Source organism: Psammomys obesus, unplaced genomic scaffold (assembly GCF_907164565.1).
Source record: "Psammomys obesus unplaced genomic scaffold, mPsaObe1.curated_primary_1811, whole genome shotgun sequence".
Taxonomy (NCBI): domain Eukaryota; kingdom Metazoa; phylum Chordata; class Mammalia; order Rodentia; family Muridae; genus Psammomys; species Psammomys obesus.
Window position 1 is genome coordinate 13,903,659 of NW_026585580.1, and position 21,475 is coordinate 13,925,133.

At 51.6% G+C, this 21,475-nt stretch overlaps 3 protein-coding genes across 3 annotated transcripts in view; 2 read left to right on the forward strand and 1 right to left on the reverse strand.

The window, feature by feature from the left end:
• Positions 1 to 1,103, forward strand: part of LOC129677335 (metal transporter CNNM3-like) — a 6,507-nt gene extending 5,404 nt beyond the window's left edge. The window contains exon 2 of the mRNA XM_055607995.1: positions 1,068 to 1,103. Within this exon, the coding sequence (XP_055463970.1) occupies positions 1,068 to 1,103 (36 nt within the window). The remainder of the gene's footprint in view (positions 1 to 1,067) is intronic.
• A 1,519-nt stretch (positions 1,104 to 2,622) lies between these two features.
• On the forward strand, positions 2,623 to 10,720 carry LOC129676458 (metal transporter CNNM3; the record flags this gene model as incomplete). Its single annotated transcript, XM_055606786.1, is given in 7 exon segments — positions 2,623 to 2,766; positions 3,733 to 3,882; positions 4,195 to 4,364; positions 4,516 to 4,612; positions 4,912 to 5,045; positions 5,404 to 5,542; positions 8,636 to 10,720. Coding segments are annotated over 7 exon segments (899 nt in total), but the record flags the coding sequence as incomplete, so codon positions are not given.
• Positions 10,721 to 13,362: 2,642 nt separating this feature from the next.
• Positions 13,363 to 20,787, reverse strand: Ankrd23 (ankyrin repeat domain 23). Its single transcript, XM_055606799.1, has 9 exons — positions 18,889 to 20,787; positions 17,490 to 17,636; positions 17,172 to 17,300; positions 15,736 to 15,861; positions 15,504 to 15,602; positions 15,324 to 15,422; positions 15,095 to 15,193; positions 14,893 to 14,991; positions 13,363 to 14,791 (listed from the first exon to the last, which is right to left on the reverse strand). Exons 1-9 carry the CDS (start codon positions 18,913 to 18,915, stop codon positions 14,696 to 14,698), a joined length of 921 nt encoding a protein of 306 aa, XP_055462774.1. The 5' UTR covers positions 18,916 to 20,787; the 3' UTR covers positions 13,363 to 14,695.
• Positions 20,788 to 21,475: the final 688 nt, after the last annotated feature.

Consider the following 21,475-nt stretch of genomic DNA (forward strand, 5'->3'; position numbering starts at 1 on the left):
CACACAGGCACACACACACAGGCACACATACACACAGGCACACGCAAACACATACACACAGGCACACACACACAGGCACACACACACACAGGCACACACACACAGGCACACACAAACACATACACACAGGCACACACACACAAACACATACACACACACACACACAAACACACACAGGCACATACACACACACTTTTGAGCCTGCTAAATGAAATTTATGAAATGAATTTTATAAAATGAAATTTATAAAATGAAAATTCTGGAGCCTTCCAGTTTGTGGTTATTTCAGGGGGTCAAGCCAGTCATGCCTGCCATGGTTCTGTGGAGCTGGCCTAGCCAGATTATACATCTGCCCCCGGGGAGTATTCAGTCCTGTCTAGTGGGGACAAAATGTTAATCCCGGCAGCTGCCCTTTCTGCCCTCCTGCTGCCTTCTTGTAGAGGCTTTCCATCCCTTCACACGTTCTTTCTTATCGTGAATTCAATGGCCAAGGACTTCTGCGGATTACTGAATCATCCTGGTGCAGTAGGCCTCAGAATTGTGAGCCTTTTTCGAAGAAGTTCAAGAACCAGGAGGCATTACTGCCTTCCTGTTAGTGGCATGCCAAAGGGGCTAACTCTTAGAAGGAAGGAGCCGAGTTGAGGCTTCTCTGCTCTGAGTGACCTTTAAGAACCAGCCTTTGGGTTTGAGAATCCAAAACTTGTGTCTTTCATTGTTGACATTTCCTGCTTGGTCTCACAAGTTTGTATCCATGGCGGATCAGCCCTGGTGGAAATGGCACCTGCCTGCTAGCCTGAGCCAGCACTACCAGCAAGGGTTGGAAGGAATTTAGGAACCTGACCCTCTGACCCTGCAGGTCAAACTGTAGTCAAGGGCACCTGGCCTTTTCTCCCTGTGAGGCTTTAACTTTTTCCTGGAGCTTCCTGAAGAAAAATGGCCTGACTTAGTATATACTGCAAGATTTGTGCCAAAGCCTGGGCTTTTTCTCCAAAAGATTCTGGGAGCAAATAGCCCTTGTGTGAGTCTGGACCAGCTTTTTCACTAGTAACAGGGGTGTGTTTGTTCAGTGCCCGGCCTTGGACCTGCTTGTCTTCATCCAGTAGCCCTCTAGAGCCACCTGTGGGTTATTCTGAGTAGACCCTATTCTGGGTCGTGATCTGTTGCAAGTGTTAGTCACACAAGGTTCAGGGCCGTGTTATAAAGATTTTAGATTGCATATGGAGCTTCCACTTTCTTGTCTTTCAGATAAATGTAGTTTTATGGATGAAAAACACTTATATGACCCCAAGTAAATTTCTGAAGTTTCCCCAACTCTTGCCAACCCTGTAAGGGTTGTTGTTTTTCCGAGCTTTTCTGCGCTCAGTAATCAGCCACTTTCAGTAGGAAGCGAGGTGCCCTGTCCCAGGTGCAGCTCTCCGTCTTGGCATACTTCTAAGGCCTGCACTTGACTCGGCCCCATCCTCTGAAGACCCCTGAAGGGCAGCTTTCACAATTGGAAAAACCTGCTGGGATGCTTTTCTGTCCCTTGGCACTAGAGAGGAAAGAGGGCCATGAATCCCAGGCCAACCTGCCTACATAGCGAGACCTTTCCTCAAGAAACAAAAGAGGAAAGTCAAGGGTGTGGTGGCATACACCTGAGCTCTGTATTCCTGAGACGGAGGCAGGAGCATTGGGGTTGGCAGGCCAGCATACGCTACGGCAATAAAACCCTGATTTTAAAATTGAAAACGTCTATAATCAAGCTGGATACCTAGTTGGGCTAAATGTGCCCCCTGCCCAGTGTCCCACCCTCAACCTAGGTTGTCTCATGGGAGGACTGTTAGCACATTCCCAGTTCAGAGTTGTCCAGGGTTGGGTAGTGGTGGTAGCAGCTCACACCTTTATTCCCAGCACTCAGGAGGCAGAGGCAGGTGAATCTCTTGTGATTTCAAGGCCAGTCTGGTCTACAGAGTGAATTCCAGGACAGCCAGAGCTACACAGAGAAACCCTGTCTCAAAAAAAACAAAAAGAAAACAAAAAACAGAACAACAACAAAAAAGCAGCAACGAGCCAAAAACCCCAAAACAAAACAGCAGAGGTGTTTCTTAGTGGATACCACTGTGCTCTGAGATTTTGCTCAATGTCTTTATATACAGTAGAACATAGAGAATGTAAAGAAAAAGCCAGGCAGTGGTGGCACATGCTTTAATCCAGCACTCAGGAAGCAGGAGTAGGCAGATCTCGGAGTTTGAAGCCTAGTCTACAGAGCTGTTGCCAGGACATCCAGGGCCACACAGAGAAGCATTGTCTGAGAAATGAAACAAAAAGGAATGTGGAGGAAAAGTTAAACCTGGGGGCAAAGATTTGTGATCCCGGAGCTCAGGAGACTACTGTCAGAGGATTTCAGCATTGCAGTGTAGAAGGGTTGAGCTATAGAGTGAGACCTTATCTTGAAAGAAAAAGTAAGAAGAGGGCTGAAGATAGAGCTCAGGGCAGGGTAGGGTGCTTATGTGGCAGGTGTGGGGCCCTAGTGTGCAGTCGCTGGTGGACGGAGGAAAGAGTGTGGGGTAGCCAGTTCGAGCATCTTCTTTGTGAGGGAACCTAAGGGTACCTGCAGCCTGCAAACAGTGTCCCCTTCTGCAGGGAAGTCCCACCTGGCCATTGTGCAGAGGGTGAACAATGAAGGTGAGGGTGACCCCTTCTACGAGGTGCTGGGCCTGGTCACCCTGGAGGACGTCATTGAGGAGATCATCAGGTCGGAGATCCTGGATGAATCTGAAGACTACCGTGAGTTTTGACTTCTATTCTTTCTCCAACCCAGAGCCCTTCCAGAGCCTGAGGGCTGTCTGTCACAGGCCAGCAGTCTTACTGATGATGGAAACTGGCTCGAGTGCCATGCCTGCTCTGGTGTGGGCCAGTGTTGTCCTCCGTAAAGCCGTGCAGACCGCCCTGTTGCTGGCTTCTGTGACCCAAGTGTGAGCAGAAGGCTCTGTAAGCAGCCCCCATCACTGAAGGACTTCTCTGCCCTTGACAGACCAGCACCTGCCTTCTGCTTTTGCAGCCACATTCTCTTGAGCATGGCGCCTTCACAGATTCTCTGAACCGGATCCGAAGCTCAGTAGTGGGGTATTTGCCCAGCTTGAATGAGGCTGAGTTTGGTCACCTGTGCCACATAGAGTTTTGTTTTGTTTTGTTTTAAATCCACACGCCTTTAATCTCAGAAGACAGACAGCAGGTGGATCTGAGTCCCCAGTCAAGGCTACATAGTAGACCTTGTTTCAAAGCAAACAAACAAAACCCCAAAAGAGTCTTTACCACCAGGGAGGTCGAGGGACCTTTGATGGCTGGGGCTTCACAAGGCTGCTTGGGGCTCTGCACTGCCCTGTCTGTGTCTTCCATTCTGCTCCTGGGCCGATCGATGCAGGGTCACCAGGGTGGCTGCTGCCATTTGCTATGGGTGAAGGGCCTCCATATTCTCCCTCTAGACAGGAGAGCTAGGCTTCCTCTGGGCGTGGCCAGAATGTGAGCTGTGGCCTCCTCTGTCCCGGGCACCAGGGTTATTGTATGGTGGGCATGGCAGCTCAGTGTTCTGCAGGAAGCAGGGTCAAGAGTGTTTCCTTGGGGCTCTGCTCATCCCTCCCCTGAAATCCCAAGACCTTGGGAAGGAGGAGTAGGCGCAGCAGCACCATTTGCTTTGTGCATGTTCATTTCTGGGTGCTGATACCTACCCGTGCCGTCTGTTCACTACCCCAGCAGACACCAAGGTGAGAAAGAAGACTGTTGCCCTGAGCACCCCTCTCAAGCGGAAGGAGGAATTCTCCTTATTCAAGGTGTCTGATGATGAATATAAAGTAAAAATCTCGCCTCAGCTGCTCCTGGCCACCCAGCGCTTCCTTTCCCGAGGTGAGGGTGAAGGGTGGTCCTTGCCCCTGGTCTCACCGCCCAGAGGGTCAAGAAACCACCCAGGCCAGACACCAGCTTGGCTCCTAGCGAGCTGGAGGCTCTCGAAGAGCATCTGCTTCCTCTGCAGAGCTCGCTAGTGTCTCCTGGTAAGGCGTGCTCTGGGAAGCTCATCTGGCCCGTGTGTAGCCCTGCTTGGCTCTCTTGTGTGGACTGCCGCAGCCCAGGGACCACGGGGAGAGCCCAGGAGGCAGGTGTGATGACGGGCCATGTGGGCCCCAGTGGACACTGTCCCTTTCTCCCACCGTGGGGCAGAGGTGGATGTGTTCAGCCCGTTGCGAATCTCCGAGAAAGTCTTGCTGCACCTGCTGAAACATCCCAGTGTCAACCAGGAGGTGAAGTTTGATGAGAACAACCGCCTGGCCGCACACCATTACTTGTACCAGCGCAGCCAGCCAGTAGACTACTTCATTCTCATCCTGCAGGTAACTGTGGTCGCACAGGCCTGAAGCCGCCCATGCTCTCAGGCCTGGGGAGAGACCCGGACATAGACCCTTAAACAGCCAGGGCTGGTGGTTTCTCCTGTATTCTCTTACGGCAGGAGAGATGACCTGTCCACCTCTGTCTTCTTCCCAGGGCAGGGTCGAGGTGGAAATTGGGAAGGAGGGCCTGAAGTTTGAGAACGGGGCCTTCACATACTACGGAGTGTCTGCCCTGACAGCTCCATCTTCAGGTAAGTGGCGGCCCCTTTGGAGCTGAGGGTTGTGGTTGTGGCCAGCAGGGCTGCCCCTGACTCTCAGCAGGTCTCCGTCCTACTGCGAGCTTCCTGTCTCCAGGCCGTGTAGAGGGCAGAGCAGCATTTCTGCCTTGTTTAGCTTGGTGGCCCACTCCATCCCTGCAAACGTCCCAAGCTGGCTTTTTCACCTTCCGTGTTCCCGCCCATCCCCTCTCAAAGGTGACTTGAGGGGTAGGCACTAGAGCCTGGACTGTTGTCCCATTGGCTCCCCCCATCTCTAACTATTTCTCCCATAGCTCACCAGTCCCCAGTGTCTTCACGCCAGCTCATCCGCCATGACCTGCATCCTGAACCAGCTGATAGTACCCGCTCCTCCACGTACTGTCCTGACTACACCGTGCGGGCCCTTTCTGACCTGCAGCTCATTAAGGTGATTGTCTGGGCGGCACGTTGGTGCAGCTTTAACTGGCTTTGTGCTCCCAAGGGGGTTAGTCCAGCTTGTAATGAGAGGATGGAGCACAAGAAGACATGCTCACATCCTGAGTGACGGGACCACCTGCTCTCCCTGGACTGCTAGGGTCTGGGCCGGTCTGGCGGCCTTAACACCTGACCTCTCCATTAGGGATCTTAACACTTGGCCCAGCACCAAAACCACTTTGCTCAAAGGCTCTTTGCCCTCGCTGGTTTGAAGTCCTGCCTTTCTAGTGCAGGCTAGAGGCGGGAGCTCTACCGTCTGTGTCTCACAGATTGCACTGGCTGGGTCATTTCTCTATTCTCTTATCCTCTAGGTCACACGGCTGCAGTACCTTAACGCACTCCTGGCTACCCGAGCCCAAAGCTTGCCTCCATCCCCAGAGAATGCTGGGCTCCAGGCCATACCAGGCAGCCAAACCAGGCTGCTTGGTGACAAGTCCGCCGAGACAGCAGGTAAGTGCCACTGGTCTGTCCCACAGTGTTGGGGCCAGAGGTCATGTGGAACCCCGCTTCTACTCTCTGCTTGCCCTGTCTTTCCTCCCCGTTTCTCTGCCCATCCTGCCCTTCTTGCTGTTTGTACAGAATTGCAGGTAGTTGGGACTCAAAATGGAGCAGAGTGAGCCTTTTCTCACAGTGAGGCCTCTTAGAGGAGGCTTAAAAAATATTCAGTTTGGAAACCCTCAGGCCACCTAAGATCAGGGTTAGGTCACCTGGAGAATCAGGTTTGGCTCATCCTTGGCCCCCCCAGCTGGTAGGAGCAGTGCGGGGCGGGGTCAGCACATGCTGACAGTGTAGTTCCTTAGGGCTGACAGCAGAAGGCGCTGGGGTGGGGCAATTTGCACTGTGGGTAGCCCTGGGCTGCCTCGCAGAGTCTGTGGTTTGGGTGGTGAAACGCCAGGGGTTTTCTGTTTGTTTCTTGAGTTGATTGGTCCTTAGGATTGCCAAGCTGAGCTTAGGAAGTAGCTCTGGGAGGCATGCAGCCTGCTGCCTGTCCCATGCTCTCTTCTGCCACCTAAGGAGCCAAGTTCTCACCGGGCAAGTGATGTTTAGAGCTGACTCTGTCTTCACTGGCAGAGCAACCCATCATCCCGAGAGGTGGGAGTTGCTGGGCTTGTCAATAGATGAGGATTGGGGTTCCCAGAGCCTCCTGGGAACTTAGAGCTGTGGTTACTTAGACCCACACTGGAGATCACAAACATGTTTTTACAGTAGAAATTGCTTTCTGAATCAAGCCGTGTGACATACAGGTACAAATGACAGAGATCCTTGACCTTGAGCCACAGTGGGCTCAGCTCCTGTGGGCTCCAGCTCTGTATTACTGGTGGGCCACCTATGAGTCCTGGCTGTAGGCATAGCTCACCATCCATTCTAAAGCAATGTCAGTTTCAGAAAGGCATTTTTCACCATGTTTACACAGTAGCTTTATCAAGACTTGTTTTTAAAACATGAATGTTTTCTTGCTCCATCCACTACTCAGACTGCATAGGCTATATTCAAGGTAGAGGCCTGAGCTGGGAATAGCAGTTCTCCTTGGAGCTTATCTTCTGCCCAAGGATTTTTTTTTTCTCTTCTTCCCACCTTCCCCTTCTGTCCTTCCCTCCCATTTGTTCCCTCCTCCTCCTCCTCTTCTTTTCCTGCCTTTCTTTCCAAGTGCTGGGGGGTTGGACTTAAACCCTTGCACACACTAGGCAAGCATTCTACCATCAGAACTAGTCTCTAGAGGTTTTTGTTTTGTTTTGTTGCTTTGCCTACTCTTTGGGTTATCCTATAAAAGAGTAACTTATAGTGGCTTCCTCTTTGTAATGCTTTATCCACCCTGTTTGCCAACATAATGTTGGCAATTTTCGCCTGTGTGTGACCTCATGCTTGCCCTGTTGAGGTTTGCCCAGCTCTGGGGTCTTCCTGTGTTTGTCCCTGTCCCTGAAGAGCGTCGTGTTACTGCACAGTGCTGGTTTCGGGGGAGCACAGTTAAAGCAGTGCAGAGATGCAGACTTGGGCACTAAATCCATGGCAGAAAAGTGCCTTTGTGGAAGTGTTTGGAAGGTACGAGAGTTTTAAATTGCCTACACCAGGGCTAGACAAACAGTGGTGGGGGAGCCTGATTTTTGCCAGCTGTCTGAGTTTATAAATAAGCTTTTATTAGAGCCCACCCATTTGTTTGGGTTGTGTCTGGCTGCCTCTGAGTGGGAAAGGTGCTGATTAGTAATTGTGACAACAGGTGACTTGCAGAACCTAAACTCCTGATCCCTGGCCTCCTGCTCAAATGCTAAGTCCTCCACTTAGTGTGTTTCTGGGACTCCCCACCCTGAAGCCCTGTGTCTGGGGACTTCCCTGTGTGGTCCCAGCAACACCTGTGTGGCACAGAGCCCTGCCCAGCCTTCTTCGAGGTATGGAGCTTCGGCTTGTCACTGCCACCCAATAGCGTGTTTCCTCTTCTTTCTTCTCTCTGCTCTCTCTCTTCAGCCTTCCCAGTAGACCTTTCCCTCTTTGGCACATTTGGAAACTGCAGTTGATAAATGACTGTGGACTAGTGAGCATTTTTTGTTTTAAGAGAACACCAAGGTAAATATCTCCCTTTTCTTTCTCCTTGGCTTTACTTTCCCCATCCTTTAGCTGTTGGCAGGCACGGCAGACAGTTTCCCTTGGCGGGGGCAGTTGGGAGAGGTACTCTTTTTTATTTTTCTAGTATTGACTTTTTCTAGAAGACAAGGGGTCATGAGACTCCCGATTCGTCCTGAAACATAAGGCTTCCTTTTATCACAGGGCTCTTGATCATCCAGAAAAGGGTGTTTTTGCCCAGCACTGCTGCCTAAGCCCACTGAAGTTAAAAATATGTAGCACTCCCTAGGTGCCATGGCACCTATAATCTCTGCACTCCACACTGCCTTGAGTTTGAGGTCATCTGCGCTGGCCAGCCAGCAAGACTTTTTCTCAACAAAATAAGGGCTGGCAACATGGTTCTGTGGGTAAAGATACATGCCACCAAGCCTAACGACCCAAGTTCAATTCCTGGGCCTTAGAAGGTAAGAACTGTTTGTCACAGAGTGTCGTCTGACCTCCATACACATATGATACATGCATGCCCTCACATGTACATACATACACACCAAAATCAATGTAAGAAAAGCTGACTGACTTTAAAAAAATGAAAATAAAGTTAAGTTGGAAAGCCAGTTGTAGTGGTACACCTCTAATTCCAGTTCTTAGGAAGTGGAGACAGGAAGATCTGGGGTTCAAGGTCAGCCTGGGCTGCTTAAAACCTTGTCTCAACCCCTGCTGCCCCAAAGAAGGGAAACAAAACAAATCCCACAAACCAGTGACAGAAAAGCCCATAGCCTTCCTTTGTCCCTTGTGGGTGGTGTCTGTCCTTGGAGTGGGTTTTTCTCTTGAAGCCTATTCACCATGTTCCTAGCTGTTGGGTCCTTAGGGGTCCTGAGGCCCATCTGTCTAAGCTGCTGTTCCTTATCCTGAAGGTTCCGTTCTTGGTTTTGCAAAGCCTGCTCCTTTGACTGGTATGAATGCCATTTCTTTTTCCCTTCTCCTTAGGGTCCAGCAGCAACAGACCTGGCATCCCAGTGGAGGAGAGCCCTGGGCGGAACCCAGGAGTGTAACTGCTTGCCACGCAGCCCCAAGCTGAAAATGGACAAGCGTGTGGGGATCTGGGGAGAGCCAAACAGGAACTTTATGCCAGTCTGTCCCCACCTATCCTGGCCACGTTTTAGATGGCCCTTATACGCAGTAGGTCCCGGTCCTCCTCAGTGCCAGAGCCTCCGGCCGGCTCTGCCTTCCCTTAGGAGATGGGGTTGGCAGGGCAACCCTCCAGAAGCCTGTTTCTGGGGGAACGAAAGAAACAGCATCATCTCTAGCCCGAAGGGCCCAGCTCCTCCCTGGAGGCTATAACAGCACAGTGTTCATACCTCCCTGAGCCAGGTGCCATGTGGGGGCACAATCACGACCTTTACATGGCCTTGGCCTGTGCTCACTCTGCTTTTGATTGGCCAACCCTCTGTTGCTGGCATCACTTCCTAAGCAAACCAAGAGAGCTGATTTTTGATGGAGATGTTCAAATCTATGGCGCCCTGTCATGTACTTTCTGGCTTCCCTTACAGTTTTGATTCATGTACCCTGTTTTTTCCTTGTGCCAATAGATCTGTGTTCTGGTTCTGCTCCCTCCTGTGGAGGAAGCTCTTCTGACTCCTGAGGTCAAGGGCAGGCTGGCCTGGTGACACAGGAAGCCTGTTAAGCATGGCCCAGGGGTCAGCTTCCATTTCCCGTGAGTACAGTGCCACCAATGGCAGTGTCAATTTCTGTTTGAGGTCAGGTGTGGAAGGCTTAAAGGTCAATGTTGACTGACCCAGGTGAGGATGACGCCTGTTGTACCTGCCTTGTACTTTTGTCGTAAGCCTGAAGGGCATGTGCAGCTGTGAGAGCAGCAGTCAGTGAGCATTGGTTATGAGCCTGGAACCTCCTTGTCACCTGAGAAGTGAAGGTTTTCTTGCATCTCTGAAATATTTCAGAGTCCATGTGCTTTTCTGTTCTAGTGATACAGGGATGGGAAGGCATTGCCTTTTTCTTCCAGTTTACCTACATTTTCCTTCCCCAATTTCAGCTCTGGGACCATACATTGTGGTGGGGAGGGTTGCTGAAATTTCCCTCAAAAGAATGTGGGTCCTGGTGAGTCCTGCAGGCCAAGAGAACAGTGGTATGCTTGCCGAGAAAATTCTAAAGGAATATGCTCTAAGAACAAACCAAGTTTGGAAGCAAATACTTCAAAAATCATCGGTCTCCAGAACAAGATTCCGAATTTTGGCTGCACCTCAGAATCACCTGGCAAATTAGAACATTGGATACCTGGCCTCACCTTGAACATCAGGGTTTTGTGGTCTTGAAATAGTTTCAAATTCATGGAAGAGCCCCATGTGCCCTTCCTCAGCTTCCCCTGATGTTAACATAATAACTTTGTCACGTTTATCAAAACTAAAACGGTAGCTGAGTACAGCACTCTTACCTGGGGTTTTAAATGTTACTCTCTCTCCCTACCCCCTGGTAATATCCTTTTCTGTTGCAGGGTACCAAGGTAGGGTGCCAGAGTGTACTTGGAGCTGTTGCTTCCTTTTTTACCTAACTATTGTTCACAGTGATTGCCGAGTCATAGGAAACTGCAAAGATCCAGAGTCCATGCATCCTTGATCTGGTTTTCCTCAGCAGTTCTGTCTCATCAACTACAATGTGCAGAGCTGCGGAGCTCTGCGTGCCTGGCACCTGTATAGACCTGAGTAGCTTTACCAAAGGCTAACCCACGTCCCATCATTGCTGGGTTCCCCCTGGATTACTAGTCAGAGTCACCTGTGCTGTCCTAAGCCCTAGCACCCACTGCGCTGTTCCTGATCTCTGTTATTCTGTCATTTTGAGAATGTTGTTTGAGGGGCCGTGCAGTACGTGGCCTTCTGGGACTGATTCCTCACTCTGCATAGTTCTCTGGAGACGGATCCAGGTGGTTGTGTCAGTGGTTTGCTCCTCTTCCTCGCTAAGTGGTATTGTATCCCATGGTGTACTCATTGTCCTGTCATAGGACATATGAGTTGTTTCCACTTTTTGGCCTTTTCCAAATAAAGCTGCTATGAACATTCATATACAGATTCCTCGTAAAGATTGGTGTTTGCCCTGGGGGAGTGCCAGGATGTTTACCTCTTAAGAAGAACGTGCCAACCTTTTGGAATGATTGTTTCCCAAACCCTCCAGTGGCCACGCGGATGAGCAGCACTTCACTGTGCCTCTCAGGTGCGTTTCCGTGATCCGTGAGCAATACGGTCCTGCTCATGTTTTCACTTTGATGACATGCCTGTGTTCTTTTCGAGTCATTTATTCACCCCCCCCCCTTTTTTCCTGTTTGAAAACTCCTCAAATATTCAGAATCTAAAATTCCTCATTGGAGTTTTGGTTTGCCAAGATTTTATTTTAATCTGTGTAATGCTGTAGTCTAAGTCTGAATTGTGCCCCTAAGGCCTGTGTACTAAAGACAGGCTGCTCTTTGAGGTAGGTCCTCCTGGGGTCACTGGGGCATGCCCTCAGAGGGGCTGCTGGAGCCTTGGCCGCCTCTTCTTTGCTCCAGAGGACCATGAGTTGAAGAGGCCAAGCCATGTACTCATTCCTTATAGCGTACAGGCCCAAAGGACCAGGCAACCACAGGCTCCCTTGAGCTCCCATCTCACGTCTCCTCAGTATTAGCAGTGTAGCTGCGCTCTCACAGCAGGGTCTTCACAGAACAAAGCAGCTCTTTGGTCGGTTCATTGGTTTCGGTTTTTCAAGACAGTTTCTCTGCGTAGTCCTGGCTCTCCTGAAGGTTTCTAATGGTGATTATATAGATGGCCTTTCCCCCCCTAATAGTTTTTCACATTGGTGTTCTGCTTCCATGTATGTCTGTGGGAGGGTGTCAGATCCCCTGGAGCTAGAGTTACGGACATTTGTGAGCTGCCATGTAGTTGCTGGGATTTGAACCTGGGTGCTTTGGAAGAGCAGCCAGTGTTCTTCACCACTGTGCTAGCTTTCCAGCCCCTTGCTAATAGCTTGAAATAGCTTGTTTTACATTTATGCTTGTGATTCCATTTTGTGTTAATATTTCTATAAATAAGGTTTGGTCAACAGCTGTTTTAAGATTATGTGCATGTTTTGCCTGCAAGCGTGTCTGCAGCGTGTGCACACTTAGCACCTACAGAGGCCAGATGACATCAGCTCATCCCTGGAACTGGAGCCAACTTGGGATTCACCATGTGGGTGCAGAGACTCAGACTCAGGTCCTTTACAAGCGTGGTCCGTGCTGGTGCCCTTCACTGCGGAGCCCTCTCTCTCCAGCCCCACAGCTGGTTTTCTTGTTATTGGTGTTTGGGTTTGTTTGATTTTTTTTTTAAACCTGGCCTCAAGCCGCAAACTCATAATCCTGCTTTCTCTGGGGACACCCCCCTTCCTATTTAGCCTAAGGGTGTCCATTTGTTGAAAAGGTATTGTTCCCTCTGTTGTAAAGTCATTTGGGCATATTTGTGTAGTATTGTTTTTGAGTTATATATCACATTAGTTTCATCCACTACACTCTTGATTGCTGAAGTTGAACCCACTTTTTAAAATCTCTCACACCCCCCTCTATTTTCTCTTAAAATAGGGTCCCAGGCTGGCTGTGGTGGCGCACACCTTTGATCCTAATTCTGAGGCAGGCAGATATTTTGGGTTCAAGCCCAGCCTGGTTTATAGAGCGAGTTCCAGGACAAATCCTGTCTGAAAACAAAAGGGATGTGCGACAGTCTGTGGGCTCACGGTGCCTTTGGCTTATCTTTAATTAAACTCTGTGATCCTCCTGCTTCAGCTTTCTGCCTTACTGGTATATGCCAGCCCAGTTGATCAACTTTTTTTTAATATATATAAAAGCCTCACACTGCATTCAACCTAGACCAGAACACAAAGCAATCTGAGCCCTCCCACCCCCAAGTGCTGGGATTAGATGGCAGGAGCTGCCACACATGGCTTAAAATTGTTTGGGATATACATTTGCTTACAAAGCTTAGAATAAACTTTCTACCTCTTGCTTGGATTTGGGTAGGGACTGTTAACCCTGTATGTTGTCAGCTTGGGAAGAGCAGACATCTTTACCTGCTGTGCCTTCCAATCCACTTGTAGACCTTAGCATGTTACAATCTTAGGTTTAAACAGCTATAATAGGACTGTTTTTTTTTTTTTTAATCCATATATTCACTGGCATTAGGGAGGAAGATTTTTGTTTATATGTATCCTGAAGTCTTCTTGGACTACTACGGTAGGTTGTTTCCCACCCACCACCCACTTAGAATTCCTTATAGTTGCTAGTATGCATTAGATAACCATGTCCTCAACCAAAACTTGGATCCCACCTTCAGGGCTTCTGACCTAATTAACGATAGGACTCCTGAGAAAAGTCTCAATGTAGCCCCGGCTGGTCTGTAACTCAATCACTGTGTTGATGAGGCTGGCCTATCTCCAAGGAGCGGGATTAAAGTTGTGTGTCTCCACACCCAGCAGACACCAGGACTTTTTAAAAGTGGTGATTCTAAAAAGAGCGGAGGTTGATAACTCTCACCTTCTGAACTTGTCCATCAGTAGCCCTGAACACGAGCCACGTGCCAGCACTGGCTGACATGCTGCTGTCGGCTAGCGAGGTTGATGACAACGCCTTGGGTTTGGTTTCTGCCAGGTAACTCGATACGCTGCCTCTTCCCAGTCCCCATACGACAAGGCTATGATGGATAATCAGTTTAATGAGAAAACAGTAATCGGTACAAAAAGGTGGCTTTGTGTGTCAATTAAATGTCCTCATTTCTGAGGAGTCGTCGTCATATTGAGTAGCCTTGAATGTCTGTGTTGCCCGCTTGCCAGCGTCGTGCACACGAGCTGGCACGACAGGACACAGCCTGCCTATGGAAAGGTGTGTGCCCCTAGGAGGGAGCACCAGTCAGGCTCTTCCTAACAAGGGCCGGAGAGGCTGCCAAGATTAGACTGAAGATAACTGCTGCAAAATGGCTGTCAGCTCAGGGCTCTGCATGGGAGAGGAAGCCTCCAGCCTTTAGCCCTTTGCTCAGCCCGAGGCCTCGACTTGCTGGCATCTAAGGAGCCAGCCCTGCCAGTAGTACAGGTCTACACGAGTGAAGCTGGAAACAGCTGAAGGGAAAGGAGCCACGTGGGAGCCCTGTGAAGGCCTCATTACACCAGCACTTGGCACAGGGGACTGGAGAGGTACGGCTACTGCAGTCACCATCCCATGGCAAGGTGCAGAGCTCTTCAGTGCGCAGGGCGTGCACCAGTCCAGGTGCTTCCTTCAGTACCAGGGTAAGCAAGCCAGGGTTGCGGGCCACCGCCCCAAGAGTTGGGTGGGCCACGAGCAGTCCCCAGCGCCTGGCACTCTACCCCCACATAGAGTGGTGAGCGAGGCTGCCTGAAGCCCTGGGGCGGCGCTTCCCCAGAGTTCCAGCTCTCAGTCTCCAGCTTCTGGGGCAACCTGGTAGGTACTGACTTCCGTGGGGCCTCGGTCCTGTTGGCATGCCCCTCAGCCTGCCAGAAACCCCCCCTTCAGAGCTCTGGAGACTAGAGATGGCTAGAACTCCTCCAGACACTATCAGGGTTGCTACTGATAGGAATGAAGTCCCCGGAGAAACGCTGCCCAGAGGACAGCAGTGCACTGTACCAGTGTCTGGCACATAGGTAGCCTACTGTTTCCTGTCTCATGCCCTGGATGCAGCTGCTGGCCACAGCTGACTCTACTTACAGAACAGGCTAAGGCCAGTCTCCTGGTCTAGGGATGGGTAGCCAGAGGCCCTGACCCTGCTTAGGGGAGTGCTGGGCTGCTCACTTCCTGCCCTGGCCTCAGCCCTCATCTGGACCCACTTTGTTTCCTGCTGCCCCGAGGTCCTCTACTCCAGCCCTGGCAGGGAACAGTCTTCCTCACTGAAACCCAGGAGGCCTGCTCTACCTGCTGCCTTAGGCCCAGGGAGGCAGAGCCAGAGAGAAATTGGGGCTGGGGCAGAGAACCACTTAGGGGTGGAGGTGGGCGTGGAATGGTGGCTAGGAGCAATCTACGGGTCTCCATCAGCAGCGGGTGCGGGGGTGCCCCACGTGGGCCTGTAGTGCTTCCCGGATACCTCGCTGCCAGTCTCGTGCCAGCTGCACTGGTGTCAGGGAGGCCTGTGAACAAGGACACCGAGTCAGTCTCCCTCTCCCAGGTACTCCCCAAGTGCTGGGTGCTCCTCAGCACAGGTGTCGGGCCTTGCCTGGCTGGCACTCACCAAATTCTTCATGCCCAGCTTGGCTCCGTAGAGCAGCAGCAGCTTCGTCGCTTTGTGGTGCCCATAGCGCACAGCCTCGTGGAGTGCCGTGTCCCCTTCCTGCAGAGAGAGCAGCCAGTCACCGCTCTGCGCCCACTGCAGGAATATGCCAATGACACACGCTCTCCGGTGTGCCCCAGGCTGCTCAGTAACAAACACCCACCTTATCCTGTGCATTGATGTGGGCGCCACACTCAATGAGGTGCTCCAGGCAGTCAGAGTGGCCCGTGCGCACTGCCACGTGCAGAGGGGTGCTCCAGATCTAGGGATAAGTGAGGTTCGGTGCTGGACCTGGGCTGGCCATGCCACCCGACCCAGAGGGGCTGTGCCTTCTTGCAGGGTGAGCGTCTGACCCTGTATGCTACCACCCGAAGCAGGCGCCCGTCCCTCACCTTGTCCTGAGCATTGACCTGCGCTCCCCGGTTAAGCAGCTGTTTGAGGATGTCCAGGTGTCCTCCCCGGCAGGCCCAGAACACAGGCGTCCTGCCCAGCTGCAACACAAGGTGTCAGGGTGCGCTGACCCACGGGGTTGCAGGGCAGATGAGCTGCTAGGGGCCACCCTTGCTTCTTACCAAGTCCTGTGCTTCCACAGCGGCCCCTGCCGCCAGCAGCTTGTTCACCAGCTGTCCATGGCCCTTCAGACAGGCCCAGTGTAAGGCTGTGCGGTGGAGCTGGGAGCAGGAGCAGAAAATTAGGCCAAGAGAGCAGGGCTACTCCCAAGAGCCACCCACCCACCCCCACCTGCACACCGTCCCTTCCTCCCCCAGGTCACCAGCGTTACCCAGAGTCCCAGGTGAGGCCTACCTTGTCGTGGGCATTGGGGTCCCCTCCATCTGTCAGGAACTTGTCGATCAGGGCCTCCTGGTTCTCAGCTGCTGCCTTCAGGAACGTTTCCAGGTCCACAGGCTCCAGTGGGACCTGGGGCTGCCGCTGCGTGAGCAGAAGAGCTTGGTCAGTCCCCAGGCCCGGAGCCACCTGTCAGCGCTGTGTCATCAGTGCAGCCCAGCGCACTCGGCCTGTTTGATTACAGTTGCGGAAGATTCCGAATGGGAAGTGTGTGATGCCCTGACTGTTCCCGGGCCCTGGGCCATACTCTGAGTCTTAATCCTCAGAATGTGACCTTTTCAAAATGTGGTCATTGCTGCATTTAATTATGTTAGAGTCGGATAGACACCTTTTCTGCATGACTGATGATGTCCTTACGTCAAGGATGTTGGAAACAGGCCAGCACACAGAAAATGAGCAAAGTGTGGAGATGGGGGCTGGAGAGATGACTCAGCGGTTAAGAGCACTGACTGCTCTTCCAGAGGACCTGGGTTCAATTCCCAGCACCCACATGGCAGTTGACAACTGTATCTTCAAGATCGGATAGCCTTGCACAGACATACATGCAGGTAAAACCAGTGTGCCTAAAGTTAAAAAAAAAAAAAAAAGAGATGGGTGATGTGCCTACAGGCCAGGGGCCACTAGCGCTGGCAGCTCCAGGAAGCTGGCCGGCCAGCAGATGCTAAAGCTGCTGACAGTGTGACTAGCTCCTGAGCAAACCCGAAGGACCTGTTGGAGTCCTCGCTGGCCAGCGCTTTGTTCAGCTGGCCAGCGAGGTCAATCCTGTTACCTTGGCAGGCTCTAGAATCATGAAGGACACAAGCCCTTGGACACTGGACACATCAGTGAGAAAGTATCTAGATTGGGCCAGCTGACACGAGCCACCCGAAAGTGTGGGTGAAAGGGGAGAAAGCAAGCTCAAGAGAGTGAGCGCTGGGGCGGGAGGGGTGCCTCGTTAAGAGCATTTGCTCCTGCAGGAAATCCAGGTTCAATTCCTGGCACCTACGAGATGCTTCCCAGCCATCTGTACAGAGCATACGGTGCTCTCTTCTGACCCTGACCACCAGGCATGTACACAATGCACACACACACACAGGCAGACACCGGTGCAATCAATCAGTGGTGTAAATGTTTCTCTCTGCTTCCTGCCTATGGCTGATTGTGGCAGCTCCCTCGAGCTCCTGCTTTCACGCCTTCCCCACAGCAGCGAACTGTACTCTGGAACAGTGAGCCGAGATAAACCCTTAAGTTGCCAGGTATTTCGTTGCAAGAAGCTAAGCAGCTAATACAGTGCTGTGGATGGGACAGAAGGGTCTGGGATGCTTCCCACTCAGCTCCCCATGTGCGCACTGCAGCTGCAGCCCCCCAAGGCAGGAGGCCCTCTGTGCTCCGGACACCAACTTTTAACCTCTCACCTCAATCACGGGCTCAGGTTCCCTGGGGGGGACTTTGTGTCTCAGTCGTTTTTCCCTTCGTCTTTGTACCAAGTTTTCCAAGTCCGTCAGATTGTCCAGAGTCAGTCTGGAGCTGTTAAATCTTTCCATCTAGGGCAGAAGACAGGCCCAAGGCAGCCATCAGCCGCAGGGTAGGGTTCTCCGACAGGCTGCTGGCTCAACTAACCCTGCCTTGAAGATGCACCCACCACCCTCTGGCTGGCTGACAATGGCCATGGGCTCTAGACCCTCATTACTCAGATAGCCCCAGTGCTCCGGCTCCATTCCAAGACCACTCACTTTCTTCTTCTTCTCTTCCTCCAACTTCAGCTTCTCCCGGGCCACGGCCTCGTGGGGTCCCAGCCTCCAGCCACTAGGCCAGCCTCCAGGATCAGGAACTCCATGTCCAAACTCCAACGCTTTCCTGTCAACTCTTTCTCCACTTACCTGAAGGACACACAGAGCAGATTAGGGATCCTTGGGAGTCAGTTGTGTGGCCCAGTTGTGCAAAGGCCAGCTGTGAGCCTGGGAGTCAGTCTGACTGTTCCTCTTCCTGGTGGGCTGCACCCATCCAACACCTGCAGTTTTTGCCAACTGTGGCGATGGCCAAGGCCCAGGGGGATGACTGCCTGTGACTGTCAGCAGATCACAGAGTTGAGGGAGGTGGGGTCTATTTATACTGCTGGGTTCATGCCAGACGACACCTTGGCTTCCACCCTGGGCTTCTACCCCCAGATTCCTGTGAAGTTATGCCACACTGCCACCTGACCCAAGCTTAGAGAAGAGACGCTCCTGGGTCAAATTCCAAATCCCCGCTTTTAGCCCTTGGGTCTTTGAGAAACTATGTATCTGCCTCTGTAAAATGGGCTCAGTGACCATCCTCTACAGCCCACCCATCCCAATTTTGGGAGAGAGGGACAGAAGTCTGAGGCTTCTGGCCAGATAGCTGGGTCTTCCCTGTAGGCCAGCCGCTTCAAAAGTCCAATGCCTTCTGGCCCTGGCTTTGCCATCTATTCCCAGGAGGAGGCAGCTGGGGCTGCTGCGCCGCCTGTGTGCCTCATACCCTTCATGAGCCATATCACCGACATTAGATAGCTGCACTGGCGCCTGGTTCTCTCTCACTGCTTGCGGAATCCAAAAATACCCAGAAAGTGGCCAGACCACTTTCCAAAAAGTTCCACCCAGACTGTCCTGTGCTTGACCTGAAGGAATTACACAGCCATAGGTATAGCCATGTAATTCCTTAAATACTTTGCTTCCAACGTAACTTACCATTTCCCATTTCCTTTTCACAATCTAAAGACAAACCTACAAGCTCGATGGTGCAGCTCTGTGATAGAGCTAACCTAGCATGTGTGAAGCCCAAGATGGACCCCCGAGTACCATACTCACCAAAAACAAGCAAAAAAAAAAAAAAAAAAAAAATCACTCAATAACAAGGATTTTCCCATCTACCATAACAGCTTCTCAAGGATTTTCTCATCTACCATTACCCAGCTTCTTCCCCATTTGCCTTCTTTCTCCCGACACCCCCTTATAGGAGAAAGAACCATGCTGTCTTGCTCCTCAGTTTGACCCTCAGATTCCAGAAAACAGCTGGCTGCCCTCAGCCAGACTGCGCTACTCTGCCGGATGGTCTGAGACCTGCAACTTGTGCTGGGTCCTCACCAGTCATCCGCCCTTGGCCTCACATCCTTACCAACTGCTGAATGCTGATGAAGTCCATGGTCCCCCCTTGCTCTCCACATGCCCAGCGAAGCAAGCAGAGCACTCAGCCCTTTTATGGGAGAGCTCTCTCTTGGGGGTGGGGAAGGACAGAGCTCGTGCCCAGGCCAGATGACTCTGGAGCCCTGTCACACTAACCAAAATACAGGTCTGGGAATGTGTCCCACTGAGGGCAGGAAAAGGAGCTGTTTGGAGCTGAGTCGGCAACCTCCTCAGACACCCACTGCCCTCCACCTGCCACACCCCATATCTACCAGGGAGTCATTTGACCACCACGTGGGCTGGGGTGCCTGGGCCAGACCCAAGGGAAACATTTCTTATGCCTCCCAGGGTAGAGCCCACTGGTGGAGCCCAGGCTCACAGGGCAGAGCTGGCTGCCTGAGGTTCTGTGAAGACCCAGCACGGTCACCCCAGCACAGGGAATCTCAGGAGGGCCAGCAGAAGACTGTGACCTAATGCCACGGGAATTCTCCTGGGCTGCATGATGAAACCAGGCTTCGTGAACTTTCCCAACTGGCTAGTCTCTGATTTGTCCCTCAGCAGGCTGACAGCCAACATGGTATTCTGCCCCAGCCTGTCTGTCATCAGCCCTCACAGGGCCGAAGAAGCCTTCCAGGTCCACTCCAGATACTCTCTGGGCAAGAAGCATGCCCTTCAACAGGACAAGGGCACCAACACCTGCTCCAGGTCCTGGTCTGTAACAATAACCATGACAACCAGCCTTAGAAGCAAACTGTCTTTAGCCAACAAAATCAGATCCCTGATTCTCCAGAAGCCAGGGATGCTTTTTGCTCTGTGCTCTGAACTGCAGCGTGACCTTTGAGAGGAAATCAGACACCCAGTAAACAAGACAAGCACAAGGGTGACACCAACAGAGACAACCAAAGAAGCTGGGGGGGGGGGGAACTGGGGCTGAAAAAGGACCAGACACTGCGAAGGGTCAGTAGAGTGCGTCCTGGGTCTTATGCGTTAGATGCTTTCTTTGCAGAAACAGCCTTGGTGATGAGGGAAGGGATACTCCTGAGAAAGGGGGCAGACAAGGGCAGACCAGCCCTGCCCTCCACTGTCCTACTCTTGGTGGAGCTGGGCATGGTGGTGCATGGTGGCACTCTGGTGGCCATGATGGTACACACCTTGAATCCAGGCAACTCTGCAGGCATAGGCAGGAGCATCCCTTGAGTTTGAGGCTGGTCTACACAGCCAGTTCCAGGAAACCAGGACTACATAGCAAGATCTTATCACACACAAACAAACATACTTGCACTCAGAAGGCTGAGGGAAGGATCTACGGTTTAAAGTTCATCTGGGTCACAGCAAAACCCTGCATCCAAACAGACAAAAAGTTTAGGAAAATGCTAGTTAGCTCCATACAAAGGTAACTGGCATTACTTCTAAGTTAAAAATAATTATTTTTTAAAATAAATCTAAAGACCTGTTTGATTATTCTTGCCTCAGTGACCCAGGGGAAAACACTGTGCTCTTGCGTCTGCACAGCATTTGAACAGTGTTACGCTGTGGTACAACTTGGCACTATTCCTGCCCCAGGGAGCAGGTCGGCTTGTCTTCTCTCAGTAGGTCAGTTCTCATTCCCCCCCCCCCCCAACACACACACAGTCTCACACTAGCTCAGGCTAGCCTCGACCTTGTGACTCTGCCTAAGCTCCCGGGTGCTTGGATTACATTAGCCACCGTGCCCAGGGCTCTTTTTGAACATACAGCATATTCCACGGCATCTCGTTCTCCCTGTGCCCCCATACGGAGTTGGTAAATAAGTCTGAAGTAGACCCCTTTGTAAACAAGGATGAATCTACCTAGGTTGCTACGGAGCAGTAATTATCAGCTCTGCTCATTCACTTAAGTAGGTATTGCCAAACTGCCATCTAGAGCGTTTCCATGACCAGAAGCCAACCAAGTGATAGCATGAAAGAAAACGTTAATACAAGTAATTGGTACACTATATATTTCTCTGTATATATGCATACACCCAAAGCAAAGGCTCAATATTCATAAAGGTCCCGTGGATCTATAAGTCACGGCAGACTGATGTGCTGGCCACACCTACAATCCCAACACCTGGGAGGCTGGGACCATCAAGCAAGAACAAAAACACGCCGAACGGGCACAGCCAGGAGGGTGGAAGGCAGGCTTGCAGCCTCACCAGTAAGCAAGACAAACATAGGCACCTGTAATTGCGTGGGTTTGGAGACAGTGTCTCTGTAGCTCTGGCTGGCCTGAAGCTGGGAGAAAGATCCTGCCTCGAGCACTGTGGTGAAAGGCATGTGCCGCCACACCTGGCACCGTTACACTTTGTACAGATCAGACTTCTAGAACTGAAATTCTGGAATAAATGCCAGTGTTGGTAAGACTTTTAGAGAATTGGCAGTTTTCCCCTATTGTATCAGGGATTGAACGCAGGGCTCTTGCATGTCAGGCAAGGACTCCACCACTGTGCTACATAGCCCCCTTTTTACCTTTTGAGATGGGGTCTATGTTGCCCAGGCTGGCCTTGAACTCCTCTGTAGCCCAGGCAGGCAGTGGCCTTCTGAGCAGCTGACACTGCA